At 43.7% G+C, this 14615-nt stretch overlaps 1 protein-coding gene across 8 annotated transcripts in view; it reads left to right on the forward strand.

Moving 5' to 3' along the window:
- Usp7 (Ubiquitin-specific protease 7) overlaps positions 1–14615 on the forward strand; it is a 65030-nt gene that overhangs the window by 6642 nt on the left and 43773 nt on the right. For all 8 annotated transcript variants that reach the window (XM_037431068.2, XM_037431067.2, XM_037431065.2 and 5 more), the window contains exons 2-7: positions 2646–2973; positions 4452–4550; positions 8536–8609; positions 9063–9127; positions 10144–10232; positions 12474–12582. In XM_037431068.2, the coding sequence (XP_037286965.2) occupies positions 2646–2973; positions 4452–4550; positions 8536–8609; positions 9063–9127; positions 10144–10232; positions 12474–12582 (764 nt within the window). The remainder of the gene's footprint in view (positions 1–2645; positions 2974–4451; positions 4551–8535; positions 8610–9062; positions 9128–10143; positions 10233–12473; positions 12583–14615) is intronic.

Consider the following 14615-nt stretch of genomic DNA (forward strand, 5'->3'; position numbering starts at 1 on the left):
GGCTTTCTGTTCTTGCTCACTTTTGAGTCTCGAAAGTGCATTGGAAGTTCATAGAAAGCAGCAGCGGGTAACGAGAATATTGCATTAATCGTGTGCCTTGCGAGGCTAGCTGGTGACGTGTCCTGCATGCTCTGCGTCGTATGCAAGCAGCCCTGGCCAACTTCACGGAAATACTCCATAAAGTGGACAGCTTGGCTAACGCCACCATAGCTCAATTGGTAGGATATACGGATATATCATTCGAAGGTTTTACGTTTGGTTCCTGCTGACAGCAAGTTGTCTTTTCGTCCACATCAATATTTTGTGCTTGAAATCGTAAATGCTACACTTGAGCTTAAAGGGACACTAAAGTCCAATAACGATTTATATTGGAGTGAAAACTCAATGTATGACGTCTAAAACGACAACATTATCAACAGCAGTCCTCAACTTATCAAGAAATTGGGGTAAATGCACGAGAACACATGCGCCACGGGTAGGGCACTCACAAAATGATCCCGATGACATCCGAGTTACAGCCTACGAATAATAACTAGTAATTGAACTAGCTGCTCTAAATAAAGAACTTTGTTGGCAAAAGATTTTATAGAAATGCTGCTTGTTCGTTTCATGGAAAATAGAAGTTCCAGGCGTTACTATGGGGACTGGCACGAGTGGTTCAAAAGTTCCATTTTCGCCTGTTTAAAATGGACAGGTTGTGCTATCTTGAAGGCCATGGCAGGAAATTGTTCGATGGCCGTCGTTGCTGCTGTGGCTCCTGCTACTTTTGCTGTGCTGCTACCAGTGTCCGAGCCGGCATTGTTGTGCACGGCAACAGTGACAGGAGGCAGACCGCAGGGAATCAGAAGTGTGCTAACGCGATGTGGACCTCTAAAACATTTTTTTTGGCACTTTCTTACACAAGTAGCACTACGAGGTTTCTGATCTGCTATTTCAGCAGTCAACATCTCCTTAATATTTGCTTTTAGTGTCCCTTTAATAGAAAAGATGTCCAGTGTACCTTCCTTGGCTTCATATTTCGTCAGTTTTACTAAGTTTTGTTAGTCTTGTTAGCCATTTCGTTTCATTAATTTTTTCTACGTCACAGAGTAGAGGGCATGGGAAGAAAAAGCTCAATAGGGCTTTTTGCTACACATTTCCTTTTGTGTTTCTGGTCGCATATGCCATGCTGCGCTGTTTTCTTCCTGCTGTCAAGACCTGCACATTTTTTCGTCTTGCGTCCACTGCCTTGCACATTAATGGCCATTGTACGCTTCTGCAATCTCTTGGGGAAGGGATCTGTGTGGGATCCTACCAGCAGGCAAGGTAGCTTAGCAGGCTGAGGTGCTGCGCTTCTAAGCTGAGGATCGCAGGTTAGATGGGGGCAAAATGCAGTTAGATGGCAAGTTGGGCCAGTTGGATTACGTTCATAATTGAAAATTTCGTTGAAGCGCACTAAAAAAACAGACGATCTGTCCTTGTCAGCCTTTTCTGTCCGTCTGTTTTTAGTGTGCTTCAACAAAAATTTCAATTACGAAATGCAGTTGGTTCAAATTAATCTGGAAGTCTCCTACTATGCTGTATGGTACCTTGCGCTCGTATCATGGTTTGGGCATGTAAAACTGTTAGGTTAGTATTATTACTGGTATCGTGCATATGCATGTGTATGTGTTTGTGTGTACACTTGGAACGGTGGGGCAAGTTTTACTATTGCTTGGTAATGTTTCCTTTGTAAGGTTAAAGGGGTTCAGCAGCAGCACATAGAAAAATAGTTAGAGCTCTTTCATTGCTTTCCTGCTGTCTTAGTATCTGCTTACGTTGATTATAGTTTGGTAATAATACACTAGAGGGAAGTCTGGCGCTATTGTCTACAAAAGCTGCAGTGCATCGTGCTTCAGCCAGCGTGGTAATGAGTGATACATAGCTTTGCATGATTGTTGTTCTTTTTGGCTGTGTGTGGCCTGCAGCCGCATTGTCGCCTGATGGAAGTTCGGCGAGTGTTTAGCAATCGCACTTTGACCCTTTCACGCTGACCAATCCCAACCAGGTCGCAAAGTTCACAACGAGCCACTTCTGATTTAAAACAACAGCGAAAACACAATTAGCAAAGACTGGTTTAATTCGCGTGCTCCCCATCATTCCCATGGGGGACTGAGCAACCACAATGCCAATCGTCGTCGTCCTGACCACAGAGAACTTGCACAGATGTGCTATCCAATTACGTTTGCTGATTTCCGTGACTTGAAGCACTTCAGATGTGCATTTCAGATGCTTCTTGCTCATATACTGACACATGGTCGTATTCCTGATTCTGTTTCAAACGTTTTGTTTTTTAGTCCTGAAAAAATGTCATCAATGATTCTAACTTTGCTGCTTAGCGGAAGATCATATTTTAAGCAGTATCTGGGAATCCTTAGTTTTCTATATGCATGGCATTTACATTAGCACAGAAAAAGGAACTTGTTCTAAAGACAACTGAATTGCACGGCTCTCGTACATGTGTGACCAACAAGTACGTCGGTGTTCGATGGGCAGAGCTTGTACTTATGGTTGGGTTGTAACAGATTATTAAATATCATGAGAAACTTTGCTGCCAGCACAATTGTTGGGTGTTCAAGCGAGTGTGATGTCTTTCTTGACAGCCGTTCTCTCCCCTTTCGTTGCAGATGACAACACAGCGGTCCAGCAGCAGCCGCCTCCCCCACAGCCGCCGCAGCCGCCACCCTTAGCGGCTCCTCAACCTCCGCCGGCTCCGATTGCAGCGCCGGAGCCGCCGGCCTTCAACGCCATCTCCAACTTGGCACAGGCCGGCGCAGACGACGATCCGATGGGCGGTGGGGGGGCTGGGACGCGTCTGATGGAGCCCGCGGAGGAGCCAATGGAAGAGGAAGACGAGGCTCGTCCGGGGGCTACATTTCGCTTCGTCGTCCCAGAGTTCTCCCGCCTCAAGGAGTCCCTACTCAGCCCACCAACCTATGTGCGCAACTTGCCGTGGTGAGTGACGCAGTCGCGGTGAATCAGCATACTTCTATAGGAAATATTAAATTTAGCAAGGGTTAACTTCCGGGATAGTTGGTACATGTCCTGAGAGAACATGTTAGTGCATGTCTTGAGTACCCACGAAGACAGGACATGACCCCCGTGTGTCCTCCTTCGTCTTCTCTACTCTTCATAACTATCTGTGCGTAACTGTTATGGTAACTGTCAGATAGTGCAAACTTTAGGGATGAGAGAGACAAAAAAATGTGATTCGTACAAGAGATAACTTCCAACTTAATTTTTATTAAAGTATCAACTAGCCCAAAGAAGCACTTTGCTATGTTAGGGAAAACGCTGGATGCACGAAACCCCTTCGGGGACAACTCCCTACATTGGGCTATTCACTCGAGATGAACAGATTTGGTCAAGACGTGTTATTGTGCTCATGTGCTGTTAGTTACCGCTTGGAACAGTGCTCGTTTTGAGATAGTGACAGACATGGAATAACGCAGGACACAAAACAGCGCTGAACACACCATTGCTGGAGGTATGTGTAATTTTATGGGCATTCCTGTCTTAGACAACCACTCTGTCTTTGATGTGATTAGTGTAGTTGCGTTAACTGGGTGTGCTTTACAATAAATATTAGATCTAGCGATGTGCTCATTAGAATCGATTCTCCAATGAACACAATGTTAAAATCATTTTTTGCATTGTTGATGTGTGGCGCTGATCACGAAGACCACCAATGCCAGGCGGGCACCAACCAGAAGCACTCTTCTTGATATGTAATTATGTAATGTTGTATGCGACCTACTTTTTCAAGGTAAGCTAGTGACAGGAAATTGTTACCCTCAACATTCCCAAATGAACATAGTGTTCCCTGTGTACAGTGCTAAATAATGTCTTGTGTATTGTCATAATTTCGAGGCATGTTCCTTTACACCGACTCTTGTGCCTAAAACAAATGTGCTATGCGTTCGCCGTTTGACCCATTGACCTTGCCGTTAATTCCAAATGGCAGCTATCCTTTTGATTTGCATCTCGTGGTCACCGAATTTTATGGTTGTGTGAATATTTGCAATGTCAGCTAATAAATCTTTGTATCTCGGTTCACTGGGAACTCTGAGTCTGATAGGCAATGTTGTTATTGATCGTGCCTTCTTGCCCCGCCGCAGTGGTCTAGTGGCTAAGGTACTCGGCTGCTGACCCGCAGGCCGCAGGATCGAATCCCGGCTGTGGCAGCTGCATTTCCGATGGAGGCGGAAATCTTGTAGGCCCGTGTGCTCAGATTTTGGTGCACGTTATAAGAACCCCAGGTGGTCGAAATTTCCGGAGCCCTCCACTACGGCGGCTCTCATAATCATATGGTGGTTTTGGGACGTTAAACCCCACATATCCCACAATCAAAATCCCACAATCAAAATCCCACAATCAAAATCCACAATCAAAATCCACAACCCCACAATCAAAATCGCACCTTCTTTCTGCAGGAAAATCATGGTGATGCCACGTACCAACACAGGCAACGACCGACAGCCGACGAAGAGCCTCGGCTTTTTTCTACAGTGCAACGGCGAGTCCGAGTCATCGTGAGTTCCTCTCTTCGCCGTCCTCCTCGGAACTTTTCTGCTCTGTCCCTTGCCTCGTGCTTGCGTGTGCCTTGGCAATGATAGTATACTTTGCACAAGGGTCGGTGTGGCCAAAGGGTGCCAAACAAGAGTTTTGTCGTCAATTCTGGTTAATAACGCAATTCTTGAAGTCATGGATAAAAACATGAGTGATATATGGTGCCCACAAAAGAAAGAACAAAGGAATTGGAGTGCTTGTGAAGTCTCTGGGAAAATTACGCCACTCTCGCAGTAATATTTGTGCAATTCCTGTGGCCTTGCATAGTTTGCTGACAATTTCGTTTTTTTGTTCCTGCTCGCCATGTGGTTTCTTGTCGCGTGGCGAATTCCGGTTGTGGTGCCGCTTTTGGTTCAAGAAGACCGTGTTATACAGTTGCCGTAACATGGAGTTTCACGGAGGTATAAATGTGGAGCTTAACAGCGAGTTAACATAGAACTTGAAAGTTGTTAGTATAGTTAGACAAGGAGTTTCATGGGGATCAAGTGGACTTGACAGAGCGCACGAAAGATTGCGTTACGCAAACTTTCTTTGTCTGTGTGTGGCTTACAGCCAAACTTGTGCACAGAGGGAAAAGTTTTACTACTCTGCAATGATAACCAGTCTGTGGGGATCTTGTGAATTGGCTGTTATCTTTAGAGGGTGTGTCAGATTGCTTACTTGGAAGCAGTGTGCAAGTTCTGCAGTGCTGGCTTTAGCAGAAGGGCTCAAAGGCAGACAGCAGGCTGTGTGCTATCTGCCCCATCGTGTGCCCTCGATGCGTTTTTTCGTTTCGGTGTTGTTCGTTCATTAGACCAGCTTGTTCACTTTAATATGCTTACTGACTCATCTTTTTTCGATTAAGAAGTAGGAGGGAAAAAAAATCTAAAATTTTATAAGCACGGTGTGTGCTGCCTTTACCTCGCCTAATTTATTGTCAGCATTGGCTGCCAGTAGTGAAAACTCGGGTCTTTCAGACAGTATTGGAGTAAAAGCTCGTTAAGATGGGAAATCTGATAGTTCAGACTTGTTCTGTTCACATGGAAAGCGTATGCATTGGTAAATACTGTAAAACTCGTGTGTTTATTGTAATTGTCATGTCACAATTGACGAGCAGCCCATTTTCAACCAGTGTTCTAGTGAAACAGTTAGGTGCACATATTGGCAGTGGTGGTACGTGATAAGAGAGGGATGCAGACGGAGTGTCAAGTGAATTTAGATGCAGTAGTCTGCGCCACTGCCTCAAAGTGAACGAAGTTGCAGTGCAGGAAATCGCAGCTTTTATTTATACTGCCTTTCTGCAAATTCTGTACATTTACGGATTCAGATGTGAATCCGTAAATGTACAGAATTTGTACAGAACAAATGAATGCTTAATACAATAATGCCGAAGAGGCTGCAGAGGCCTCTTCGGCATTATTGTATTAAGCATTCATTTGTTGTCTCGGTACTTACGATATTTCAGCATTTTTGTTTATTTGAAAATTTTTCCAGTCCCATGAAATCCCAATTAACAGGCTTTTAGTGTACAATTTTTCATTGTGCACAACAGGTTAGGGATGGCCTTAGCGTGTAACTGGCTAATTCTGTTAGAAACACTGAATGGTATTTGTAGCTTCTGAAGCAGCTTAAATGTGTACTTTGTTTTCTTAGAAATTGTCTGAGGGAAATTCACTTAGTTGCCCTGGAAGCTTCGTGCAACGTCTGACATTATTCTACGATTTGGCCAGGAGGAGCTGTCGTACAACTTTTTTTTTCTTATTGCTTGTTCTTGGCTTTTGTGTAGTACACTGGTTGGGAAACATTCCATTTAATGCATTGGAGAACTTATTACCAACTTCCAAAGCATATTGCCTTTGACTGCATGAGTAATCGTAGATATTGCAAATTTTTTCTGTGACCCGACTCGGATCGCTGCGACCAGGCATGCAATCTCGATCAGAGCCAGACTAAACGATCCATTAATGAACTTTATTGCGCTTTGTGGAGACTTCGGAGGCTAGAAGCTGAACGGTGCTCTACAATTCGTCACTTGCCAACGCGCTACACAGGCACCAACACACTGCCACACGTGTTGAAGTGTCTCGCATCAACGAAAGACGTGAACTGTCTGTCAGGTTTACCTGCATGTAGACTAGTGTCCTGTCTTGGTTAGAAGACACTTCCAAGATGACCAGCCGAATGTGTCGCCAGGCTCTGCTCTCACAAGCGTTGTTGTGGTTGTAGGCTTTTGTCAAAACTTTGGGGCTTATATTGTTTAACCGAAGAATTTTCAATATGCAGGCATGAATCCTTGGCCAGTAGTTAGCAAGGCACGGCATGCACAATATGCACAAGATCATTGTATTAAAGATTATCGTCATTTTCTTAACATGTTTCTTGTATTGTTGTGGTATTGTACAAAGTCTATCAGCCAAAGAGAGTTGTGATGCTGCCCTGCCTGTACTGCAATCATCGCAGTGGCATGATTACTTTAACTCTATTCTGTTCAACCAACTGGTACATGTGGATGGATTGCTACAACAGGTGGCATAGTATGAAAGGGGGGTGACGAGTTGGCTCAATGGTTGTCATTGTGCATGGCTGCAGACACGAAAAACACGAATTTCATTCTGACTGGATTTTTGTGAAGGCCAAACGCTAAAGCCCTTTGAACTGCACAATCTATGTGCACTCTAAAGTAAAGAAACCCAGGTGCTTGAAATCGTATTGAGCCCTTCTCTATGGTGTCGGTGTCTCTCGTAGCCTCAGTCACATTAGGTTGCTAAAGTTCATAAATCAATGAAACTTGAACTGGGAAAGGAATAGCATTTAAATGTGATCATTATGCTGTTTTGATCCTGTTTTGCATTGACGACACTGTTCATATCGCACTGGCTGTTGTTCGGCCTTCAAATAAAAGGTCTCGAGCCCTGTCGTTGGTTTTTAAAAACTGCATCCCTTGCAGGGAAGCCTCTGAAGGCGAAGACAGTGTACCGTAAGGAAAACGATTTTTTGTCATTTTGTTGTTTTTATTGTTCCATACTTTTTGTGTGTGTGCATTGTTTTGAGGGCGTGACCCTCTGTAGGCATTTATTGAGCCCTTCTGCCAAGCCGCCAGCACGTAACGAAAAGAAAAATAACTTGAGATCATCGCATGTCAGCATTTGCATTTTGCCCTGCTGAACTTGCTGTATATGCTCGGCTAATATTAAGGGTTGCTACTTGGCCATTGTTGCCGAAATTGGCATCTGGTGTTAAGCACACCAGATTGCAGAGTGTCGCGTCCTTTCATTTGTTGAGTGGTCTTTGTTGCCGTTTGCATGGTTTTTTTATGTAGGTTGATGGTTTGATTTCATGACAGGTTTATTCGATTTATTAATGGCTTCTATGGAATATTAGTAGAAACAAATGCATGAAAACATATATTTTTTTTTCAAATACGCATCTATACCTCTATAGTTGCATGACGAAGGCCACAAACAAGCGACTGTGGTTTCGATAGATGAACAGAAAGCAGGATTTGTTACGCACGTAATGTGCCAACATTTGAGCATTTGAACAGAATTGTAGTGGCAAAGGGAACCAAAAATTTTAAGGAAAAATCCAGATTTTGTTTCAATAAACTTAAAATTAGTGAATGTACTTATAAATTTGGATACGAGCCTTTGCAGCTGTTCTCATATTGTACTGCAGAGCATGGTGTTTTGGCTTGAATTCTTGTCTTCAGCTGCCGCTTCTTGGAGAAGTTTGAAGTAATCAAGATTTTACCACTTTGGGAATTCATGGGGTTCGCTTGTTAGCCACATCATTTGTTGCATCAGTATTTGACTGCGGGGGTCTTTAGGTTATGAGGATGTCTTGTTTAGGAGATTTTTGGTCTGTAGGCTAACGTATAGTACTACCTGGCATTGTGCTTGTGCGAGCGCTTGCGTTTTGTTTTTCGCTGCGATTGTTGCCTGCATTTACAACGCTGTTGTTGCCTTGCAGAACGTGGTCCTGCAACGCCAATGCCGAGCTGCGTCTAATTAGTCAGAAAGAGGGCGTCGAAAACTTTGTCAGAAGTAAGTGCTTCCTCCAGCTTGTCTGAAAGTGCTCCCATTGCGAAAGTGCTCACTGCATGGAAGCACTTGCTGTGAAAATGCTAACGGTGTACAACTACTAACTCTGTCAAAATGTTCACCTAACGAAAGGGCTTGAATTGCAAGTCGTGATGTGATATGTTCGGTGAACGAAAGTTGGTTCTTTTTATATTTTTTTTTCATAAGCTAACCTTATTTACTGACTAAATTTGTGTTGAAACTTTCTTTGGCCTAGTGAGCAATAAATATGTGAAATGAAATATATATGGAGCTCGAGCAGCGAGTACTTTGATCGAGTCATTGGGAACAACCTTCAGGCATTCTATTGTCACTTTTTTTTACAGTACGCCTATCAATACTTTTTTCTTTTGTTCTTTACCAGATGCTGTTCTGTAAATGGTTGCTTTTAGTTGACCTTTGTGTGTACGTTTGCAGAAATTCAGCACCTTTTCTATGGCAAGGAGAACGACTGGGGTTTCAGCCACTTCATGACTTGGAGTGTGAGTGTCACTCATACTTGCCCTAGCCTTTTTGCGAGACGAATAGACGCCTTCTGCGGGACAAATGGCAATCGAGACTTGCTGCAGTGTAAATGGCTTTTAAGAACTTTAGCTAGAGTGTAAGTAGCCTTTGAGAACTTAAGCTAGAGCATGAGTAGCATTTCATTAGCTAGAGTGTAAGTGGTGTTTGAGACTTAAGCCGGAGCGTGATTCGTGGTTGAGACTTTAGCCGGAGCGTGATTGGCGATTGAGACTTTAGCCAGAGCGTGATTGGCGATTGAGACTTTAGCCGGAGCATGATTGGCAGTTGAGACTTTCGCCGGAGCGTGAAGGCGTGTGAGACTTTAGCCGCGGAGCGTGAATGGCGTGTGAGACATAGCTGGAAGGTAAACGGCACTTAAGACTTCCATTGATAGAGCGTAAAGTATAAAACATGTATGAATAATGGGAGACTTTGGATGAATCAAACTGACCTTCAGGCTTTCATGTTCTCTCATTTTTTTCATGTAATCTTCACAGCCACTACATCAGTGCCAGGTTTGCTGACCACGCTTTATGAAAACTTTGTTTGCAGTCTTGTGACCTGAATCTTGTACATCAAAGCTGTTTGTTCACTTTGCTTTCTTCTTTTTTAATTTAAGTTGCAAGTAGGCTGCAGAGGCCTCTTCAGCATTTCAGAAGGTTTTTTTGCAGTGTCAAAAGTTGCACGTTTGGAAAACGTTGCAAACTGAATGAAAGAGGTGTTTTGGAATTAAGGCTGTATAAGCGACGTGTTGATGTTGGTGTCGTATTGTGTAATAACATTAATTCTGTGCGCCTTAATTAACAAACAAAATGCTGTGGGTTTCTTCACTAGTTGTCTCAATGCTCTGTTAGCTTTATTTGCACTGTGTGGCTTTGCTTTTTCTTGCGATTTGCTTCGTGCCGGCTAGGTGCACCTGTGGCGGCTCTGTCTAGTCTAAATCTGTTTTCCGGACGATTTTATTTGTTTTTTTTTTTTTTTTCAAAATCTCCAGGATGTCTTGGACCCCGAGAAAGGCTTCATCGTGGACGACACCATCATCCTCGAAGTTTGGGTGTGCGCCGATGCTCCACACGGCGTCAGGTCGGTGTCGCCAGTGCTTGCACATTTGAACGGTTTTGCACGCTCGGTTGAAATCCTAAAAAAACATGCCAGCTCTGCCCAAAGCCGTTGCTGTCTCTCTCGGAGTATTCGCATAAATGTTTTATTCAATATCGCTTGCTCGTTTTCGTAATGTCTAGCACTTCTCAAGCGTTCCCGGTGGTCTGCTTTCTTTTAGAGGCTAGTGTGTGTTGCTTGGTTTAAGTCGGAAACCCAAACGCAGTCCTGGTTAACTTTTTCAGGGACTGTGACATCTTTGCTCGGGCAAATGTAATGTTGTAGGCAGCGATGCCCGACCTCTAACTTCTAGTCGGCGTAGCACACTCAAACCTCAATATAACGAATATTGACTTAACGAAGTAAATGTTATAGAGAGGTAAATGAAGAATAGCAGCCATACAGTGCTGCAAATATGTTTAGAATAAATTTGTGGATATCACTATGTATTTTCATGGCAGGTGTGAATTTTTTTAGGTTTGAGTGTATATCAGTTGAGGAAAAGCACTTGCCATTTGAGCGGAAACCACCTAGTCTTTCACAGGTGAAATTCAAGAACATTGTGGTTCTCTCGGCGGAGATTTCACGCTTTCTTGGGTTGTAACGAGCTAACAATTCTTTTATGCGACACTTTCTTAAACATTTGTATTGGCAAAGGCAACCACTGTGAGAACTTGTAGAACTCCCGCGTGCCTTGAGCTGCTATTTCTAGTTGTTTTTTGCGACCCAATGTAAAATTTGCCTTGCGGCAAACTACATAATGTGTTACATTTTTAATGCGAGTCGCTGTAGTTCTTACTTGTGAGTGTGAGCTGTAAGAAATCAACCTTGCTAACCTTTGTGGCACTGTCCGGTATGCACAAACACAAAAAAGTACGGATGCAGTTCGGAGTGACTGGCATGGTGCGTTCCTAGTAGGACCAGCAAAATACGGGCACTGTGAGTGCTCCAAGATTGGTAAAACTTCCACTCTTTTAGGTGCGACGTGTCACGAACAGCCCGTAAATGTACCGGATTTACACAACTGTTTCCAGTCACTAATATTCTTTTGCAACAAAAATTCTCCTTGTACGTTGACTTGTGGGTTGTGTTGATCCTAATTAAAATTAAAGATGAATTTATCTTGAACTCTTTCACATTGTTTTTTTTTATTGAGTAGTCAAATGATAGTCTAGAGGTACATCCTTTGAATTTAGATTATACTCTTTTGGAACATAGAAAAGTTATATTTTTGACTTTGCTCACGGAAAGCAGCTCATCAAATGTGGTAGTGCCTCCAGAAAAGAGGCTAGATTTCACAGTAAACAGTCAATTGAAGTTAAATGTTAAATGTTGAAGTAAATTGAAGTTAAAAGTGCCCGTGATGTCCATATTTGTTTCTTTCTGTGTTTGGTTGTTCTTCACGTGCGACGTTGAATATTTAATCAAGACATGCGCGAACTAGCCCAACAGCGAGTTCTACTAAATGTAGGCATATTTATTGTGCAAAAGGATCCAGCTTAAATTGAAGACGGCGCAGCGAGCGATGGAAAGGAAAATGATGGGTTTGACCTTAAGAGACGAGAAGAGAGCAAAGTGGATCAAGGAACAAATCGTGGTTAAGGATATCATAGTTGAAATCAAAAAGAAGAAATGGACATAGGCCGGACAAGTAGCACATAGGCAAGGTAACTGCTGATCATTAAGGTCATTAACTGAATTCCTAGAGAAGGCAAGTGGGTTAGCGGGAGACAGAAAAATAGGTGAGGAGATAAGTTTAAGAAGTTCGCGTGTATAAAATGGCAGCAGCAAGCACAGGACCGAGATGACTGGCGAATCATGGGAGAGGCCTTTGTCTTGCAGTGGGCGTAGCCAGGCTGGTAATGATCATGGTCATATTTATTGCAAAGATGCTTTAGCTCATTCAAACCTCAATGTCTTAAGTCCTAGTTGAACAAATCACAAAACCACATGTGTGCAGTTGGGTACTAAGGGCCCCACAAAAGTCAAGTGTTAACGTGTGTTTCTTTGCAGTATGCTGGAAAAAAATGTCCTTGAAATTTTTTTTTTTGTGTTTCTCTGCAGCATTGCGTAAGTACTGCAGCCAGTTTGAGCTGTTTTAACCTAACAACAATCTCGCACTACCAACAGTCCCATGCTGAAACGGTCTCGCGCTGAAAATTATTGAATGCTTTATTTCTGCTACACGATATCGCATTTGTTCGTCTCATTTGCCCCCCTCCACAGCTGGGACTCCAAGAAGCACACAGGATACGTGGGCCTCAAGAACCAGGGCGCCACCTGCTACATGAACTCATTACTACAGACGCTGTTCTTCACGAACCAGTTACGAAAGGTACGTTATAGTACAATATTTATTCGCTTAATGAACCCACGTTTTCTTTTTTCCAGAAAAGTTGATGACTGTTTGGGGGAGGGTTCATTACACGAAAGAAAAGTCACGGGAGTTAACAGCGAAAATTTTGCATGACGGTCTTGCTTGTCTTAAATCGCGAAATGCGCGCCGAATCGTTTTTGTATCCGAAGCTCTTCTTGTTTTCGATTGTAACGAATGCGCACAGGTCAATGCCCAAGTGTCTTCCAGCCGGTAGGTCACCGTGCTCCAGCGCATGCTCGACCATCAAACTTTAACTTTGAAACCAGCCGTGTAGATAGCCGACCAGCCGAATATTCCCGGCGCAGCAGACGTCCAACTAAGTTAACTACGACAAACCCGACAACAAGAACGCAGCGTCAAATTGCAGCGCACAAAGTTTGCGGGAGCACAACACTCCATCGGCGTGGTTGCGCTTTGCACGGATTCCAACATGGCAGGCCCGTGGCGTGTTTCAATGCCGCACGCCCGCCATCTCAGAGGCCACGCGCTTTTTTGTTTTCTTCGTTTTCTTGTCGCTGGGCTTGTGTGACGCTATAAGCAAAGAGGTTTCTTCTGCATTCGACAGGTGGCGCTCTGTTGTAAAAGCCGCGACTTTTAAATTTTGATTGTCGTCAGCCGAGCTCGCGCTGCTCGCCACTCTTTAGCTTGGTAGTTAAGCTATGTTTACTTTATTGGGTCAACATTTTGTGATATAATGGCTTGATTTAACAGTTTCAATCGTCAATGACACTGGTTATCATACCAAAATAAAATGAATAGATACATTAAATTTTTTTTTCGTTTTTCGAGAACCAAGTTGGGGAGTGGGTTCATCATGCAAGTGGGTTCATTACACAAGTAAAGGCATAATTTCGTTTGTGTGGTAGCGTGTCCCTAGCTGCTCGTGGAGCATGTCTTGTGCTTGTGAAACAGTAGATGCAAACTTATGCATATTGTAAGCGTGAAAGCGGCTATGAAAAAAAACACCAGGCCTGCGCGGTAGGCGCAGCATAGTCACAGCGAAAGCAAGAAGAGCGGCCTTTCAGAGCCTTTTCAAAACACTCATTGGGTAACTACTACAAGCACACTTGCTTAGTACACACTGCGGCATTAATAATAAAATTTTTTGGGTAGTAGGCCGGCATTCGCTGTGCCATTTTTCATCATTCTTCTGAGAAGCATGGTATCTGCTAAACACTTGCAAGGAATTTTGTGCGAATTGTCCATGCAGTGGCTGACGACGATGAGGAATTCTGGCTGTAGTGGGTATGCGGCACAGTTAATAGGGAAACAAGAACAAGCTTTTGTAATGGGTTGGAGCCTTGGATGACCCACTCCTTATGCTAATCGTATTGTGCGACGACTGATTGTTCTTTCGCTGTTTTAAAGCGCTTTATAAGTCGTATTAACACGATTGCTTTCCCAACTTCAAGCTTGGCTAAGGCAAGTGTGACAAGTCACAAGCACCAGTGTAGCTCAGTGGTAGAATATTGGGCTGGCACCCAGCGGACCCGGGTTCGAGTCATGCCTGCCTGCAAGGTTTTTCTAATTTCGCGTGATGTGGTTACGGACACCGGCGGCGGTGAAAAACATGCAACTGTGCATGACCCGAAAAGTGATCTCATAACAGCTTTTGCTGTAAAAACAAATGCGTAGCTATCGCGCCTCAATCCACGAGGCGCGCCGATGCGACTCTTCTTGAACCACGTGCGGTCTTCTTCAGTGAAGGAGCTTTCTCATAATGTTTTGCCTTGATAAATGTCGATTAAAATACTATAAGATACAGTAGACTCGGTAAACGGAAATCTCTTTAAACAGAACTACATTGAAACTCGTTAATTTAGATTTTACAGTACCGGAAAGACTTTCCTCTCCTAACATGAAGCCTGCTAAGCGTGAATCGACCCGAAATGCTGTTAGCAGTGTGGCCATACAGTGTCTGTCGATGAGGAGGGGACTGTGCCACCTTGTTTCGGCCGCACGGGAACGTCGTTTCCACTCGTTTGCGTCTC

This window comes from Rhipicephalus microplus, chromosome 7, assembly GCF_043290135.1.
Source record: "Rhipicephalus microplus isolate Deutch F79 chromosome 7, USDA_Rmic, whole genome shotgun sequence".
Lineage (NCBI taxonomy): Eukaryota > Metazoa > Arthropoda > Arachnida > Ixodida > Ixodidae > Rhipicephalus > Rhipicephalus microplus.